This window comes from Mobula birostris, chromosome 18 (assembly GCF_030028105.1).
Source record: "Mobula birostris isolate sMobBir1 chromosome 18, sMobBir1.hap1, whole genome shotgun sequence".
Classification (NCBI taxonomy): domain Eukaryota; kingdom Metazoa; phylum Chordata; class Chondrichthyes; order Myliobatiformes; family Myliobatidae; genus Mobula; species Mobula birostris.
The window spans coordinates 38,482,518-38,502,174 of NC_092387.1; the positions used below are offsets into that span (position 1 = coordinate 38,482,518).

Below are 19,657 nucleotides of genomic sequence, written 5' to 3' on the forward strand. Positions count from 1 at the left end.
TCAAGTTTTTACTTATACACTGACCCAAAATGCATAACTTCTTTAACTTTGGAGGCTCAGAAAGTTAAATAAAACGTGAATAAAATATGTAGTTGAATTATTTTAACTGTAAGTCTTTCATGAAGCATCAGACAATATGGGCTTCAAATTTATACTTTATACTTTATTGTCGCCAAACAATTGGTACTAGAACGTAAATCATCACAGCGATATTTGATTCTGTGCTTCCCGCTCCCTGGATTACAAATATTAAATATTTAAAATATTAAAATTAGTAAAAAATTAGTAAAATTAAAAATTTAAATTATAGATCATAAATAGAAAATAGGAAAATGGAAAGTAAGGTAGTGCAAAAAAACCGAGAAGCAGATCCAGCTATTTGGAGGGTATGGTCCAGATATGGTTCAGGACCCATTCAGCAGTCTTATCACAGTTGGAAAGAAGCTGTACTCAAATCTGACCGTATAAGTCTTCAAACTCCTGAGCCTTCTCCCGGAGGGGAGGGACAAAAAGTGTGTTGGCTGGGTGGGTCGTGTCCTTGATTATCCTGGCAGCACTGCTCCGACAGCGTGCAGTGTAAAGTGAGTCCACGGATGGAAGATTGGTTTGTGTGATGTGCTGCGCCGTGTTCACAATCTTCTGCAGCTTCTTTTGGTCTTAGACAGGACAACTTCCATACCAGGTTGTGATGCACCCTAGAAGAATGCTATAGAATCATAGAAACTACAGCACAGAAACAGGCCCTTTGACCCTTCTTGGCTGTGCCGAACCATTTTCTGCCTAGTCCCACTGACCTGCACACAGACCATATCCCTCCATACACCTCCCATCCATGTATCTGTCCAATTTATTCTTAAATGTTAAAAAAGAACCCGCATTTACCACCTCGTCTGGCAGCTCATTCCATACTCGCACCACTCTCTGAGTGAAGAAGCCCCCGCTAATGTTCCCTTTAAACTTTTCCCCCCTCACCCTTAACCTACGTCCTCTGGTTTTTTTCTCCCCTTGCCTCAGTGGAAAAAGCCTGCTTGCATTCACTCTATCTATACCCATCATAATTTTATATACCTCTATCAAATCTCCCCTCATTCTTCTACGCTCCAGGGAATAAAGTCCTAACCTATTCAACCTTTCTCTGTAACTGAGTTTCTCAAGTCCCGGCAACATCCTTGTAAGCCTTCTCTGCACTCTTTCAACCTTATATATATCCTTCCTGTAATTTGGTGACCAAAACTGAACACAATACTTCAGATTTGGCCTCACCAATGCCTTATACAACCTCATCATAACATTCCAGCTCTTATACTCAATACTTCGATTAATAAAGGCCAATGTACCAAAAGCTCTCTTTACGACCCTATCTACCTGTGACGCCACTCTTAGGGAAATTTGTATCTGTATTCCCAGATCCCTCTGTTCTGCTGCACTCCTCAGTGCCTTACCATTAACCCTGTATGTTCTACGTTGGTTTGTCCTTCCAACGTGCAATACCTCACACTTGTCAGTATTAAACTCCATCTGCCATTTTTCCAGCTGGTCCAAGTCCCTCTGCAGGCTCTGAAAACCTTCCTCACTGTCTACTACACCTCCAATCTTTGTATCATCAGCAAACTTGCTGATCCAATTTACCACATTATCATCCAGATCATTGATATAGATGACAAATAACAATGGACCCAGCACTGATCCCTGTGGCACACCACTAGTCACAGGCCTCCACTCAGAGAAGCAATTCTCTACCACCACTCTCTGGCTTCTTCCATTGAGCCAATGTCTAATCCAATTTACCACCTCTCCATGTATACCTAGCGACTGAATTTTCCTAACTAACCTCCCATGCGGGACCTTGTCAAAGGCCTTACTGAAGTCCATGTAGACAATATCCACTGCCTTCCCTTCATCCACTTTCCTGGTAACCTCCTCGAAAAACTCCAACAGATTGGTCAAACATGACCTACCACGCACAAAGCCATGTTGACTCTCCCTAATAAGCCCCTGTCTATCCAAATGCTTGTAGATTCTGTCTCTTAGTACTCCCTCCAATAACTTACCTACTACTGACGTTAAACTCACCGGCCTATAATTTCCTGGATTACTTTTCGATCCTTTTTTAAACAACGGAACAACATGAGCCACTCTCCAATCCTCCGGCACTTCACCCGTAGACAGTGACATTTTAAATATTTCTGCCAGGGCCCCCGCAATTTCAACATTAGTCTCCTTCAAGGTTCGAGGGAACACTCTGTCAGGTCCCGGGGATTTATCTACTTAATTTTCCTCAAGACAGCAAGCACCTCCTCCTTTTCAATCTGTACAGTTTCCATGGTCTCACTACTTGATTCCCTCAATTCCATAGATTTCATGCCAGCTTCCTTAGTAAATACAGACGCAAAAAACCTATTTAAGATCTCCCCCATTTCCTTTGGTTCCGCACGACGCCGACCACTCTGATCTTCAAGAGGACCAATTTTATCCCTTACAATCCTTTTGCTCTTAATATACTTGTAAAAGCTCTTTGGATTATCCTTCACTTTGACTGCCAAGGCAACCTCATGTCTTTTAGCCCTCCTGATTTCTTTCTTAAGTATTTTCTTGCACTTCTTATACTCCTCAAGCACCTGATTTACCCCCTGTTTCCTATATATTTCATACAACTCCTTCTTCTTCTTTATCAGAGTTGCAATATCCTTTGAGAACCATGTTTCCTTATTCCTATTCAATTTGCCTTTAATCCTGACAGGAACATACAAACTCTGCACTCTCAAAATTTCCCCTTTGAAGGCTTCCCACCTACCAATCACATCTTTGTCAGAGAACAGCCTGTCCCAATCCACGCTTTTTAGATCCTTTCTCATTTCTTCAAATTTTGCCTTCTTCCAGTTCATAACCTCAACCCTAGGACCAGATCTATCCTTGTCCATGATCAAATTGAAACTAATGGTGTTATGATCACTGGAACCAAAGTGCTCCCCTACACAGACTTCTGTCACTTGCCCTAATTCGTTTCCTAACAGGAGATCCAATATTGCATCCCCTCTAGTTGGTCCCTCTATATATTGATTTAGAAAACTTTCCTGAACACGTTTTACAAACTCTAAACCATCTAGACCCCTAACAGTATGGGAGTCCCAATCAATGTATGGAAAATTAAAATCCCCTACCACCACAACTTTATGTTTCCTGCAGTTGCCTGCTATCTCTCTGCAGATTTGCTCTTCCAAGTCTCGTTGACTATTGGGTGGTCTGTAATACAATCCCACTAATGTGGCCATACCTTTCCTGTTTCTCAGCTATTTCTACAGTGCATCTATAAAAATTAGGGTTTTAGGGGACAGGCCAAATTCCTTTAGTTTTCTCAGGAAGTAAAGGCGCTATTGGGCCTTCTTGGCAGTGGACGCTGCTTGGTTGGACCAAGTCAGGTCATTTGTGATATTGACCCCGAGGAACTTAAAGCTTTTGACCTGTTCCACCTGCGCACCACCGATGTAAATTGATATAAATTTGCTGATCATGCTCATTCCTCCTGTATTTTTGCCAATTTTTAAACTGTACATTGACTAAGTACTCTGAACTAATGACATGCTTTTTAATTATTTGAAAGCAGCGGTTTGAAATATTTTTTGTTTCTATGTATTTAACAGTTTGTTTACATGTGGTTCACTGTCAGAGGTAAATGTAGTCAGATATGAATTGCAGCTTTGTGTGTGGCAGATTCAAACACAAGTGAACTTTCCATAACTACTTTAGCAATTTATTTGATGATATATCTTCATGGAATGGCTATTTACCACATACTGCAGTTTGACTTTCACTGGTGACAATATGCTGTCTTGATTGTTTATATTGGGCAGTTCTTTGAGGTTTAGGATAATTTTTACTTCAGATCTGAGCAGTGTAGGACATCTGTTTTATTTTAACATGGTTGGCCGTTGTATGGCATTAACTACATGGACTGGACAGGTAATAGTCTTGGTTCAATGGTAAGGAGGTCAGTGATCAAGCAACACACACTAAATGCCGGAGGAACTCCCAAGTCAAGCAGCATCTATGGAGGGGAACAAACAGTTGATATTTCGGGCCAGACTCTTCATCAGGACTGGAAAGGAAGGGGACAAGGGGACAAGGCCAAAAATAAGAAGGCAGGGGAGGGGAAGGAATACAAGCTGGCAGGTGATAAGTGAGACCAGGTTAGGGGGAAGGAGGATGGTTGGGCTTGGGGGGGGATGAAGCAAGAAGCTGGGAGGTGATGGGTGGAAGAGGTAAGGAGTGGCTGAAAGAAGTCACTGATCAAGGAGATTCATTGCATAGGAGTGGGGATATTTAACTCGGCTACAATAAGAGATGGATCCAACAGACTGAATCTGGAGCAAAAGTGAACTGCTGAATGAACTCAGCAAGTCGTGCAGCACCTGTTGAAGGAAATGGACATTTAACATTTTAGGTTGAGACCCTTCATCTGGGCTGAAAATATGGAGTGAAGATGGCCAGTTTAAATTGGTGAGGGTAGCAGGGGTAAGGCAAAAGTGGCAAGTGATAGGTGGATCCAGGTGAGGAAGGGTTGATTGGAAGATGAAGTCATGTTGAGGAAGGTAGGGTGTAAATGTTGAGAGAGGCTGAGAAGTGATGGGTGGAGGCTAAAATATGTAGCAAATGCTGGAATGTGATTAAAGGAAGTTGGGAAGGTAAGCAAAAAGGAAAAGTTGGGGAAAGAGATTAGAGGCACCAGAGCTGAGTGTATGGATGATGGAAAGATGAACTAGATCAGGAGAGGAAAGCAGCTGGGTGGGTGTGGGGAAAATGGAAAGAAAGGTGCGTGTTAGAGGACTTGGGTAGATCAGAAGGAGATGGAGAGGCAGATGGAGAAGGGGGTAATTTGAAATTGGAGAGTTCAATACTTATGCTGTGAATTATAGTACACCTAAATAGAATCTGAGCTGCTGTTCTTTTTTTGTGTTCAGCCTTGTTCTAGCAATGCAAGATGCCAAGGATTGATGAGTTGGTGTGGGGATTGAAAGGGAAATTAAAATACCACTGTGCTTGGCAAAGCAGTTGCTCATTGGGCGATCCAGAGAGAGTCCTTGCAGAAGTGGGGGGGGGGGGGGTGTAACTGGTGGTAGGATCATGTTGTATTTGGCAGAAATTTTGAAGATTGATTAGCTGGTTGTGAAGGCTGTTTGGCTTTGGGTCAGTTAGAGGTCCTGGATTGCTTTTTTATGTTCCTGTGTCTGATTGAATAGTGGATAGATTGAATTTCCCTTTTGATGTTCCAAAGAATCTGGTTTTTCATTACCTTGACCCAGGTGGAGAACTCGGAGGTTCTATTCACCAATTTATACAAAGGGTACTGACACATCAGAAATGTTTCAAGGATATTTTGAAGGAGTGATACAAGATTTGCGAGGTAACACTTATTTGGAAAGAATAAAGAGATCAAGCTTTTTGTTCGTAGAGAAGAGATGCCCAAGGAAGTTCTTGTAGATTTTTCGTTTCAATATGTATAGGATGTGTGGTACAGAACAGAAAAGGGATGTTAATTCAGACTTCTTTAATCTGACAGCTTCCTTCCACACCAACAAGTATGGCGGATGTCAGAAATATGCTGTATCAAGAAATAATTATCACTTGCTGAATCTAAATATATTTTGGGGAAATTGAGGAACAATATTGTTTAGCTACCAAATAAACCAATGCAAATTGCATTTTATGCTTGTGATTGAATATTTAGATTAATTCCTATTTTTACATGCTTTTCTTAAAACAAAGCATTCTTTAGTGCTTTAAATTGGTAAATTTTGTATAATTATAGTATACTTGGTCTTGTTCCATCTTTTGCAAACCAAATAATGTACTTTTTCACTTTGTGGCTTTTTTGTTTGGCTCAATGGGCTGAATGGCCTACTTCTGCTCCTATATCTTTTGATCTTATGGTCTAAATCTGGAGTTAGAGCTTCATTTGATGTATCTCAAAAGTATTGTAGTAATCTCACCCTACCTATCCCTCTTCTCCCCCCCCCCCCCCCCCCCCCCCCCGTTCAGGAGTTGAGGAGTTGATTCAGTCTCATAACTGGTATAAATATGCAAGTGATGGGTAAATCACTGGTTGTTTTCAATTCAATTTGCATTTTAAAAATAATTACTCAACAGAAATAGTATTTGAAAACTGAATTAGGCTGCATATTTACCAAAAAGTTGCTTAGGTTTTGGTATCATTAGAGAGGGTGACCTGAATAATTTTGATACAAACTGATGATGCTGTGTTGAAATACTGCTTAGCCTGACCTTAATATGCTATATCTCAGAGCTAATCCTATTCCTAATGTATAAATGTTATGAAAGTTGGAAGGGAATAGGGTGGCATAATGATACACTACCAGAGACCTGTGTTCAATCCTGACCTTGGGTGTGGTCTGTGTGGATTTTGCATATTACCCCACTGACCGTGTGAGTTTGATCTGGGTGGTCTAGTTAAAATCCACATCCCAAAGATATAGTTTAGTTGGTTAATTGATCACTGTAAATTGCCCTAATGTGGAGATTGATAGAATATAGAGGGAGTTCATGAGAATATAAGAAGCATTTAAAAATTTTAAAAATGGAACCAGTGCAGGGTTAGTATAATTGAGAGGTTGATGGTAAGAATGGACTTGATGGGCCAAAGATCCTGTTTCTCTGCTGTTTCACTCAATGACAATATGTCCTTGCTTATTTAATGAAACTCTTCCCTTGGTGCACAGGTCCATTATTTTAAAGTAAAATGTCCATGCATTTAATCTGTCTTTAAAAGTGCTTTTAATGTGGACATCTAATATTGAAACCCTGGAACAGTGTGGAATACCACTAATTCATGTGAACAACATTTACAAGAATGATGGCTTGAGATAAAGTAGATGAAATGTGTAAGTGATTATTAGATCAGTGTAAACATTTAAATCTTATCCATAAACCATTGCTTTTAGTTATGGGCACATGACCATGGCCTTACAGGAATAGGAGTTATCGTCACCTTGGCACAGAAAATTAAAAGATTGGTTGTCACTTAACCATTGTTACGTACCCCGTAACTGGGTTCTCAAACCAGCAGAAATGGATCACTCAGCTGGAGTCTGGATTACTAGAACTAAGAAAGTTTTATTAAAGAAACAAGCAACACAGTACTCTAATCAAAAGGATAATAAATGCAACAGTTCAGCAATGATAAACACTCATGTACACAGAATTAGGATAACAGGATCAATCAAGCTCTATCGTCACCTAGGGGTAAATGACCAGTTTCAAAGTGACGCAAAGTTCAGTTCAATTGAATTCAGTTCAGTTCGCAGTAATCACTGCCGTGGGAGATGGACAGTGGGGGGAAGGAGAGAGAGAGCAAAACAAATGAATATTCAAATGGCTTCCACACAAACCTTCGATATTCTTCGCAGTCAGCTTTCGGGCGAGCCGTTTGTGATGTCTTCTGAGGTCACCGACCGTGACCCCTCCGTTTCCAGATACGACCGTTTCTCTGCGGTGAACCTGGCACCCAGGCAAGGGCGGACACACACACCAGGTTCCCGCCGATCGTGCCTTTCCACCTTGTGCGTCTATGGCTTGGTCCCACGACCAGCCTTCCAAAACTTCCCACCGACTTGTGGGAGACGCACCGCTTCCAGGGTCTCGTTACCTCAAGGTGTCGTGTGTGTCTTGCCTTAGCGAACCTGTCCCTTTTTATCCCCCTGCTGGGGTATCGCCTGTCCATCACTTCAAACAGTTCAGGGTTCAAAGGGGGAGCCGATCTTGACAGCTCTCCTTTCGTTAAACTCTTCTGTCCCTTCATTAACATCTCCAAATGCTGCTCCATTGTTTTCCTTATCTCTCTTTCTCCTGAAGACAGGTGGCAGACCAACTGCTGATCCCACTGGTGCCAGCACAGGACAGCTATCATCTTAATCTATGTGTATTCTCGTCACACCATGTTGAGGAATACATGGATCACAATATCTTACTGGTCATTCTTGCCAATCTACTTCATACATCCATAATGCTTTAAAATAATATTATTGCCTTTTGATTTAATTTGGTGCAAGCTAGCAACTAAAGTTTATTGCTATTTAAGTAAATGAACTTTGAGTAATGAATTAATAATTTAAATTTTTATAGTCACATTTAAAGCTTGTCCATGGTGCTAACTACAGTATATAAGGAAACATTGCTTTGATGTTGGTAATAGTTTTTTTAACAAATGCAGGATGCTTGCATAATGCTGCTTTGTATTTGAATCGAGCTTTTGTAACAATTATATAGCCTGCATCTAATTCATGAGCTGTTGAATCAATAGTTATTAAGCATAATTAGATAAGCATTGCCTATGGTTACTGTAACTATTTACGTTGAGGTTTATTATGTGGCATCTTCAAAGGGTAACTTGTTTCCCTTGCTTTTCCTGGAACTATGAGAGAATAAAAAGGGTGATTAAAGACATTAAACTTTTTTCTAAACTATTTTAATGGGTTTAATGCTAATTAATTTTTTGCCTAACACTGCTTCAATTGGCATCTGGCCTGTTTTATACAATTTGTAGTATTACCTGGACATCTTTAGGAAAAAGAATAATTGAAGTTGGAGTGTTAATGGGATGTTTAAGACTTGAATGTGGATAAATAATTCAGTTTGGGATTGAAGCAATGATACATTTTTAGAAATGCTGTTTCTTTTCAGAGTTTAGTTTTACGTGTTTTATAGTTATGATGGTATGAAATTTATGGAGCAGGAGATTGATATGGCCCAGGAGGAAACCATTCAATCACCATTCCCAAAAGGTCATTGGTTCTTTAATCTCATTGTGAGAATCCACTTGTAGTACAAAACATGTTTCATTTCATTTCATCACAGCTTGGGCATTTCATTTCAAAATGTGAAGCATTTTGAAGGGTTTGAGCCACCTAAGGTGTAATACAAATACATTTTTCTGAAGCACTTTAATCCTTGATGTTTTAGTCAGAATGTGGGTTTGTGTTGCCACAACCTCAAATATTTCTTCAGTTTGGTAAATGAAGAAGTACATTAAAATTTCATTGCTATTTGGCTTTTTATAGTATGAAACCCAGTTTTGCAACAGTCTGTTGGACAGGGAGCAATAGTGAGCATTTTAGGTTGACCTAATATGAGGTTATTGACTTAACACTGATTCTGTTCCCTATAAATACTGCTTGACCTCCTGGGTAGATCTAACAGTTTTATTTCAGATTGCCAGCATTCGCACTTTTTTGCTTTTCATTATATTTGAGTTGCTGTATCTGCTTAATAGACTGAAAACATTTTTATTCAGAATTGTAGCAAAGCCAATGTGAACAATCAGTACCTCTTCAGTGCCAGGCAAATGAGCAGTGAATGTTGGAAAACCTGGTAAACAACAATTGAAAGGGAATCAGAAAGAAGAATGCACAATAATTTTCTTCGAAATTTTGCTGTATTTTTTTTACTCTTGTAATATAACTTAGTTGGCTCTCTGTATCTACTTTTATCATGGACTAACCAGCATGTTTGTTATTTTTGTAATTCCTTATTTCCCTTATAATTCCTATTCTGTTTTTAACAGCACCTTTGATGCACATAATGATTGAATTATCTTGAGCTTTCTGCTTCCCTATGTGGGAAACCACAAAAGTTATATTGATAAACTTTTACATCTACCGCAAGTGATTACAACACTTGCCTAGTTGAATAACATTCTTACAGTAAAAATAAAAACAAATCTAGGGGTTTATTCGCCTCATTTTCATGCTTTGGCATGATCTGCCTCTGAGATTCAGCTTGGTGTAAAGATCAGTTGTTGCACTTACTAATGCTTCCTCAGAATTTATTTGGTTGTATCTAGGTGAGAAGATTTGCAGAAAAAATTGTTAGACAGCTTGGCTCTTTATTGCTTCAGTTCTAAGGGTTAGGTGACAACTCATTGATCCATTTATTATTCTCTTATTTCACCAGTTGTGTACTGTTCGGCCCCTTTTCCTCAAAAAAAAAAGTCATTTATCTCTTTTCTCCAACATTAAGTATATTCTGGAATCTTTCTCTCCTGCTGTCTCCATCCTTTGCCCAGGATAACAGGTGATAAGCACATGAAATACTTTTTCAATACTGAAACACACCTTAATGTGGTTTCCTACCCCTGCACATTGCCTTCCAAGTTCCTGAGCAACTTGTCACTGAGTCCTAAAAGGAATTATTAGGAGCAGAACAGAAAAATCTTTTGTGATCTGGCCCTAATTTATCCTTTTGTGGCTCAGTGTCATACACCAGTGGTGGAGCAATTTTTAAATGTTGTGGTGGGAGTGGTTCTTGGAGAACAACTTTGGAGGAGTACACAAATCATTAAAAGGTAAAATTATTCATCCTTTGTCCCTCCTGTCATCTTCCTCATGTACGCTGCTGCTGCTGCTTCATCCTTATATTTGTGGACAGATTATGTATGCTAATAATACTCAGTTTGACTACATCACTTCTAACATGTCTCTGCTTCATGAACCACTATTTCCTTCTTTTGGGGAAAGTCAGTTTTCATCTCTACGAACTCCATTCATTTTTCACAAGTTTCATCCCACCTCTGGCTATGATCTCGGTCTCAGATGCAATCATCATGTTCACTGTGAGGTGATTTGTTGAACTTGTACCCTCCATCATGTGTGAAATGCACCTCAGTGACAGAGCCACTACCTGTACCTAGGTTCATTTGCTGACATTCTTATTCATGCCTGTGTCATTCCCAGATTTCACTATTAAAATATTTTCATGAGTTTTCTACCTTTTTTAAATTGCAGGTCACCTACAATTTTATTAATTAAATCCAATACTACATCAGTTTCTGCTTGTGCATCATTTGTGTATTGGCTCTAAGCCCCAACTAAGCCAAAAAAAAGGAAAATCATTTGCAGGTCCACATCTCATCATAATCTTTCATGTCTTTCTTCGTCACTTACCAGCATACTTTCTTGGTTGTAGTCTTTTACATTCTAGTGTTGTTTGAACTTCTGATGCTTGAAATTACAGTTAAAGAGTGGGATTTTCTGCAATTGTGGCATTGTTAGGCTATTCTTGTTTTTTTTACGATATATAGCATGACTGATCCATTTTTAAAAAGTTAATTCATGACTCCATGTGAGTCTTCCACAGACTTTTGTTCTGGGCTTCAATAAATGAACTGTTCGTTATGCTTCTGAAGACTGGAACTGCAGAGATTAATCAGTAATGGTGCTAATAATGTTTGGAATGGATGGTTCTTTGGGGAAACGGGCTTTTGCCACTGCTGCCTTAAAACATTTTGTTTCATGCGGTTCTGTTTGTAAATAAGATACAGTAGATTTCTGCTGAAAGAACTAGTATATTAGTATTGATTTGTTCAGTACTTAACCTTTCTCTAACTTTTGCATTGAGCTGATCTGAAGACCCAACTGGCCATAAATTATGGAAGTTGGTAGTTACAATATTGGGTGCACAAACTGCAAGGAGGTAATATTTGGGTGTTTGGGTGTTTGCCTGTCAGTTTTGACTCTTTTCAATACCAACTGGAATATTTCCATTAAATGTGGAAAAGATGGGTATTTAATTTTGTTAGATTATGACTGACTCCAATTACCATTGAACATTCAGCTAGACCGTCAAAGGACATGGAACAAAAAATAATTGATTTTCTTCTTAATAGTTTGGATTGATCACAAACCATAAATATTTAGGGAACAGTTCCAAAAGTTCACTATGTTCTATGCAGCGGTGTGACAGGATTTGTATTAAGTAAAGTATCAGGTTATTTTCAAGACTGATGTATTGCACAATAGTACAACATACACTAGAGAACTTTAAAACCCTTTTCGTTTGGTGAATTATTTAAAGATTGTATCTAATTGCAAGGTTCATTGTATAGAAATTTGAAGGACTTCAATCAAAAACATTAGGCTCTTGTTGCAATTATATTTGTGCAAATTGTGTTCACAAGTAAAATGTATTTGTAGTATATCATTAAACAATTTTTAAACCACTTTTATATTATTGAACCTGTTTGGAGGGTTCCATTTTTAACTGGAAGACTTGAGTTCTCTGGGAAAAAAAGCCTGTATAATTTATTTTTATCCCCCAAATGATCATAAAGGAGTTGTGTGATTTTAATTTAAACGGTTAGTTATGTTGATCTGTTTATTATCTTGCAATATATTTCTCTTGTATAGTACAAAGTGCGGTGAATCTGGAACAATAAATTGAATCATGGTGCAGGCAGCAATAAAGATTCCTGATCGAATATAGCAAAACTGAAAATGCCATTCATACAGCATGCATATGCAAAATTAAAATGCTGAAGTTAATTTGAAGTTAAATGTATTTCTATTTTTAAAAAATTTCTTTAGGTGGATTTGCTGTTGTATTTTTATCGAAGATGTCCAGTGGCGTAAGATGTGCTCTGAAACGAATGTATGTAAACAGTGAACATGACCTTCAAGTTTGTAAGCAAGAAATAGCCATTATGGTAAGGAAAATACTATATATTTAGCCTAAAATAACAACCTGGCTTTTGTCCATTTTTGTGCTTTACATTTTGTTGCGATTCAGTAAGTTGGAAAACCCTAATTCTAATGCAAGTCTTTATAAAATGTTCTGTCACTTCCAATATGGGAACAAATTCTCTAGGATGCTTTGGTTGCTATTAAAATATCTCCACGTGAAAAACTGATTGAGTTAGTAAAGCATCTGAGGTTAAACAACTGAACTTATTCAGGTGAATGATAAACATATGCTGCATCTTGGCACTAATGTCTCTAAGTACACGAGGGAGAGAATAATCTGTGCAAAGGTAGGTTTCCCACAGTTACTTCAGTTTTTTAAAATTCCAAATTCCAGCAACTCTTGTGTGATCATTGATTTACAACACCTTAACCTGACACAATGCCTGTTGAAAGCAGCTGATGCGAAATGCAAAGAGAAATAATACCTTGTAGAACACCAAACTCTGTATATCATATTCTTCTGTGAGATACAAATTGCATTAGAATTAACAGGTTGTGTGGTAAACATTTAATATTAAATATTAGATTTTCTTTTAAATGTCACATGAGAACATGGAGTCTGTGTTCAAGTAAAGGGGTTCCTTGGGTTATAGATGTCTTGACTTTGTACAAATTTTCCCATTCATTTTTGAAGTTTTTTTTCAGGATAATAATAATATAATGTTTTATAGTATTCACTAATGCCTAGGTAGAGTATATATACCATTGATTTAATTATGGTTATCTTTTAGGTGATTATTCAGTGAAATGGACAAATTATAGCAAGTAAATGTAGAGTGACACAATATGGGTAGCTATAGAAAACAGGTGTTCTTCACTCATTGAGAAATCAGCTTATGGATGGTTCTCAGGAACTGAATCCTCATATTGTCCACGACTGTATATGCAGAATCATTGTCAAGTTTTCCATGGTGTTTATATTCCCATATTGTAGAATGGAATTGTAAAATGGCAATGTGTTTGGATGCAGTAGGCTCTCTGGGTCCAAACAAAGGTGCAATTGTTCGTCATTTGTCTTTTTTATGATCGCAAGACATTAGATATTAAGAAAATCAACTACTGCAGGTTTACCCCACTAGCAAGTTGCTGGATAACGCAGGAGTTGGAATTGTTGCCCACTATGTTGCAGTCTGCTTCAGCCACTCAGGATCACAAAACCCTTTTGGGCATTGATAATGTAGAATACTGCAAGTCTGATTCACTGGGTTCATTGGATAGACGCATGGCAGGGGAGCTGCATTGCCTCAGTTGTTGCACAGGCAAGACCCTCGTGCCTTGGGTCACCTGTTGCAGTTGCCAGCGAAGGAGATGCCAGAGCTGGCTATGTGCTGCTGGATTTTGTATTGGTTTGGGGGCTGGCCCTTCCCATCATTGCTGCTCTCCAGTGTTTGCTCCCAAGAAGACAAGCTGGATGAGGAATTGCTGTGACTTGTTCTTGCAGAAACATGGCTCCGGGTCAACATTATTGCACCAGCAACTTACAGCCCATGACACTCAAAGATTTGGGCTATATTATTATTTTTTAATATATTTTTATAACTGTTTTTCTGCTATCATAATAATGTGTGTCATATGTGGTATGTGTGCCTTTTGGTAATGTGTTTTCCACCTTGGTCCTAAAGGAACGCAGTTTTGTTTGGCTGTATTTCTGCGTATGGTCGAATGATGATTAAACTTGTTACTATGTCAGAATTTACTCCCAAGTACTGTGTTCCTCCCACCCATTGCTTATTTTTGTATATATCTAGAGGCAATACTAGATTGTTACCAGGAACAGAAGCTGACTAAATTTCCCTGCGGGCAAATTAGCATACAGTGGCATGCAAAAGTTTGGGCATCCCTGGTCAAAATTTCTGTTGCTGTGAATAGTTAAATAAGTAGAAGATGAACTGATCTCCAAAAGGCATAAAGTTAAAGATGAAACATTCTTTTCAACATTTTAAGCAAGATTAGTGTATTATTTTTATTTTTTAACAATTTTAGAGTGGGGGGGGGAGGAAAGGAGCACTATGCATCCCAAGAGATTTGAGCCCTCAGATAACTTTTACCAAGGTCTCAGACGTTAATTAGCTTGGTAGGGCTAAGGCTTGTTTGCAATCATCATTAAGAAAGGCCAGGTGATACAAATTTCAAAGGACTTCTCAAGTCTTGTCCCAACAATCAGCAGCCATGGGCTCCTCTAAGTAGTGCCCTAGCACTCTGAAAACTGAAATAAATGATGCCCACAAAGCAGGAGAAGGCTATAAGCAGATAGCAAAGCGTTTTCAGGTAGCCGTTTCCTCAGTTCGTAATGTAGTTAAGAAATGGCAGTTAACAGGAACAATGGAGGTCAAGTTGAGGTCTGGGAGACCAAGTAAACTTTCTGAGAGAACTGCTCGTAGGATTGCTAAAGAGGCAAATCAAAACCCCTGTTTGACTGTAAAAGATCTTCAGGAAGATTTAGCGGACTCTGGAGTGGTGGTGCACTGTTCTACTGTGCAGCGACACCTGCACAAATATGACCTTCATGGAAGAGTCATCAGAAGAAGACCTTTCCTGCTTCCTCACCACAAAATTCAGCAGCAGAGGTTTGCTAAGGGACATCTAAACAAGCCTTGGAAGGAAACAATTCCTGTGGACTGATGAAGGTAAAATAGAACTTTCTGGCCGCAATGAGCAACGGTATGTTTGGAGAAAAAAGGGTGCAGAATTTCATGAAAAGAACAAGTCTCCAACTGTTAAGCACAGGGATGGATCGATCATGCTTTGAACTTGTGTTGCAGCCAGTGGCATGGGGAACATTTCACTGATAGAGGGAATTAAATACCAGCAAATTCTGGAAGCAAACATCACACCATCTTTAAAACAGCTGAAGATGAAAAGAGGATGGCTTCTACAACAGGATAATGATCCTAAACACACCTCAAAATCCACAATGGACTACCTCAAGAGGCGCAAGCTGAAGGTTTTGCCATGGCCCTCACAGTACCCTGACCTAAACATCATCAAAAATCTGTGGATAGACATCAAAAGAGCAGTGCATGCAAGATGGCCCAAGAATCTCACAGAACTAGAAGCCTTTTGCAAGGAAGAATGGGCAAAAATTCCCCCAAACAGAATTGAAAGACTCTCAGCTGGCTACAGAAAGTGTTTACAAGCTGTGATACTTGCCAAAGGGGGTGTTACAAAGTACTAAGTACTGACCATGTTGGGTGCCCAAACTTTTGCTTCGGGTCTTTTTCCTTTTTTGTTGAGCTAAGGGGTGGGAAGTTCAAGGGGGATATTAGAGGAAGGTTTTTCACTCAGAGAGTGGTTGGTGCGTGGAATGCACTGCCTGAGTCAGTGGTGGAGGCAGATATACTAGTGAAGTTTAAAAGACTACTAGACAGGTATATGGAGGAATTTAAGGTGGGGGGTTATATGGGAGGCAGGATTTGAGCGTCGGCACAGTATTGTGGGCCGAAGGGCCTGTAATGTGCTGTACTATTCTATGTTTTATGTTGTTTTGAAACTGTAAAAGATAGAAATAAAAAAGTAACCTGCTTAAAATATTAATGAAATGTGTCAGCTTTAACTTTATGCCTTTTGGAAATCAGGTCATCTTTTACTTGCTTAGCTATTCACAGTAACAGAAATTTTGACCAGGGGTGCCCGAACTTTTGCATGCCACTGTATATTGTTGAGGTTGATGATAGGGAAAGTTGCAGTGAAAATTGAATGGGGGAGTTCTTTCAACTTGTTACAGAAAACCTAAATTTTTCTTCAAAGTTCACAGATTAAATGAACCACAGTTATGTCTGCATTACATCCAGAAATCCATTTGATGTGCTGCATCAGAGCTGCCTAACTTGACTTGTCTTATAAAGACAAATACACTATTCCTTGGTACATCAGAGAATTTTAACTGATCTAAGCAGTCAAGTGGAATACTGACTGCGAGTCTGAGTAATTGCTGGTACCCTTTCATAAAGTCTGATTGCAATTTTTTTCTCTTGACCAATAACCTGCACTGCTGACATCAGTGTTTTTACTGAGAAACATATTGTCCTATCTACAAAGTTTATGGGAGGTGTGAAACCATGCTCCATCAAAGCTGAGATGAAATGTGGTCGACTAAGGCCTAAAATGAACATAAACATAATGAAGTTGATTGTAGTTAATTTAGGCAAGGAGATTAAAAAGTATATTCAGTTCAAATGGGTAAGGTTGTTTTAACTGTGGCGTACAAGCTGTAATTTTTAAATTATTTTAGAGTCTAAATGTGAGTAAGAATCTTAAAATAATTTTTGAGGCAAGGAGAGAGATGAGTTGTTTTTTTTCTTTAGACATTGAGTCACTAGGATTTGGTCTTAAAATAGTTTTGTCAAACACATATTTGCGGAATCAAACTAAAGTCAGTCTTAATGTGTGGAGTAAATACTGTTAGTATTCTACTGCCTTTTGAAGGAATATATGCAGACAGACAAAGGTCTGGCTAATTTCATCATGTTCTTTAACTGCTTAGTTTTCATGGTTAAAACATCCAGTAAGATTGGTTTAATACAAATGTGTACAAATTAGAAAAACATGTTAAATAATTCTAATAGCTGTTGAGACTATGGTTATAGCTGCAAAGCAGTTACAGCAATAACATTTATTCCACTATTAAGATTCAGATTTGAAAGAACAAGCTAGTTTATTTAATCCAGAGATAATGTTACTCATTGACAAAAAAGTTGGGGGAATAAAAAGGCATGATGCAGTAGGAGCTTGTCAGTGACACAGTCCATTCTGGAAATAGCCTGGATAAACTGCTCAAAAACAAGTAGCTTCTGTCCTAGACAATACAATGCCACTGCTATTTATAATGTGAATTATTGTTTACCTTCAGTTTAAAACTTGAAAATATCGCAAAAGGTTATTTCTTTACCTCGTAGCACTTTACTTCAGGGTACAGAATGTCATAGGACACTTGTATTATAGCAAATTTATATGCCCAACTGTTTAAGTAACCGTTCACAGATTTAATGCACATAAATCTTCAGTTTATTTACAAAAAAAAACTAAGTGAGACCAGTTTAAATCCAAATTAAACCTCGCTTCAAAGCTTGGTTCCCCAGGTTTTGGGTAATATAAACTGGACTAATGGTATGACCAACAAACCTGCAACTGGTTTTAAGATCACCACCAGTCCAATTTTCTATCACAAACGAGAAAATCTGCAGATGAGGGAAATCTGAACAACACACACAAAATGCTGGAGGAACTCAGAGGGCCAGGCAGCATCTATAGGGGAAAAAACTGTACAGTTGACTGTACTTTTTCCATAGATAGTCATAGTCATACTTTATTAATCCTGGGGGAAATTGGTTTTCGTTACAGTTGCTCCATAAATAATAAATAGTAACAGAACCATGAATAGTTAAATAGTAATATGTAAATTATGCCAGTAAATTATGAAATAAGTCCAGGACCAGCCTATTGGCTGAGGATGTCTGACCCTCCAAGGGAGGAGTTGTAAAGTTTGATGGCCACAGGCAGGAATGACTTCCTATGACACTCAGTGCTGCATCTCGGTGGAATGAGTCTCTGGCTGAATGTACTCCTGTGCCCAACCAGTACATTATGTAGTGGATGGGAGACATTGACCAAGATGGCATGCAACTTAGACAGCATCCTCTTTTCAGACACCACCGTGAGAGAGTCCAGTTCCATCCCCACAACATCACTGGCCTTACGAATGAGTTTGTTGATTCTGTTGGTGTCTGCCACCCTCAGCCTGCTGCCACAGCACACAACAGCAAACACGATAGCACTGGCCACCACAGATTCATAGAACATCCTCAGCATCGTCCGGCAGATGTTAAAGGACCTCAGTCTCCTCAGGAAATAGAGACGGCTCTGGCCCTTCTTGTAGACAGCCTCAGTGTTCTTTGACCAGTCCAGTTTATTGTCAATTCGTATCCCCAGGTATTTGTAATCCTCCACCATGTCCACACTGACCCCCTGGATGGAAACAGGGGTCACCAGTACCTTAGCTCTCCTCAGGTCTACCACCAGCTCCTTAGTCTTTTTCACATTAAGCTGCAGATAATTCTGCTCATACCATGTGACAAAGTTTCCTACAGTAGCCCTGTACTCAGCCTCATCTCCCTTGCTGATGCATCCAACTATGGCAGAGTCATCCAAAAACTTCTGAAGATGACAAGACTCTGTGCAGTAGTTGAAGTCCGAGGTGTAAATGGTGAAGAGAAAGGGAAACAAGGCAGTCCCTTGTGGAGCCCCAGTGCTGCTGATCACACTGTCGGGCACACAGTGTTGCAAGCACACGTACTGTGGTCTGCCAGTCAGGTAATCAAGAATCCATGATACCAGGGAAGCATCCACTTGCATCGCTGTCAGCTTCTCCCCCTGCAGAGTAGGGTGGATGGTGTTGAACGCACTGGAGAAGTCAAAAAACATGACCCTCACAGTGCTCGCTGACTTGTCCAGGTGGCCGTAGACACGGTTCAGCAGGAAGACGATGGCATCCTCAACTCGTAGTCGGGGCTGATAGCGAACTGGAGGGGACCTAAGTGTAGCCTGACCATAGGCCGGAGCAGCTCCAGAACAAGTCTCTCCAGGGTCTTCATGATGTGGGAGGTCAATGCCACCGGTCTGTAGTCATTGAGGCCGCTGGGGCACGGCGTCTTCCACACAGGGACGAGGCAGGACGTCTTCCACAATACAGGAACCCTCTGGAGCCTCAGGCTCAGATTGAATACATGGCGAAGTACTCCACATAGCTGAGGGGCACCGGCTTTGAGCACCCTGGTACTGACACCATCTGGTCCCGCAGCCTTGCTTGGGTTGAGACGTTTCAGCTGTCTTCTCACCTGTAGAGCTGTGAAGCCCACCGTGGTGGTTTCGTGTGGGGAAGTGGTATACTCATGAGAGCAGGGTGGGGGACTGTGAGGAGGGGTGGGAGGGGAGAGTGGAATATGTGTTGGTTGGGAGCCGACAACAGATGGCTCATGTGTGGGATGGGCAGAGGCCACACTGTCAAATCTGTTAAAGAACCTGTTAAGTTCATTGTCCCTGTCCACACTGCCTTCCGCTCCTCTGTTGCTAGTTTGCCGGAACCCAGTGATGGTCTTCATCCCCCTCCAGACGTCTCTCATGTTGTTCTGCTG

General features: G+C 39.8%; 1 protein-coding gene across 6 annotated transcripts in view; it reads left to right on the forward strand.

Moving 5' to 3' along the window:
- LOC140212067 (AP2-associated protein kinase 1-like) overlaps positions 1–19,657 on the forward strand; it is a 178,983-nt gene that overhangs the window by 45,697 nt on the left and 113,629 nt on the right. For all 6 annotated transcript variants that reach the window (XR_011889639.1, XR_011889638.1, XM_072282536.1 and 3 more), the window contains exon 2: positions 12,372–12,490. Coding sequence is in view for 4 of the 6 variants with exons in the window: in XM_072282536.1 (XP_072138637.1) it covers positions 12,372–12,490 (119 nt within the window). In the remaining 2 variants the exon portion in view is untranslated. The remainder of the gene's footprint in view (positions 1–12,371; positions 12,491–19,657) is intronic.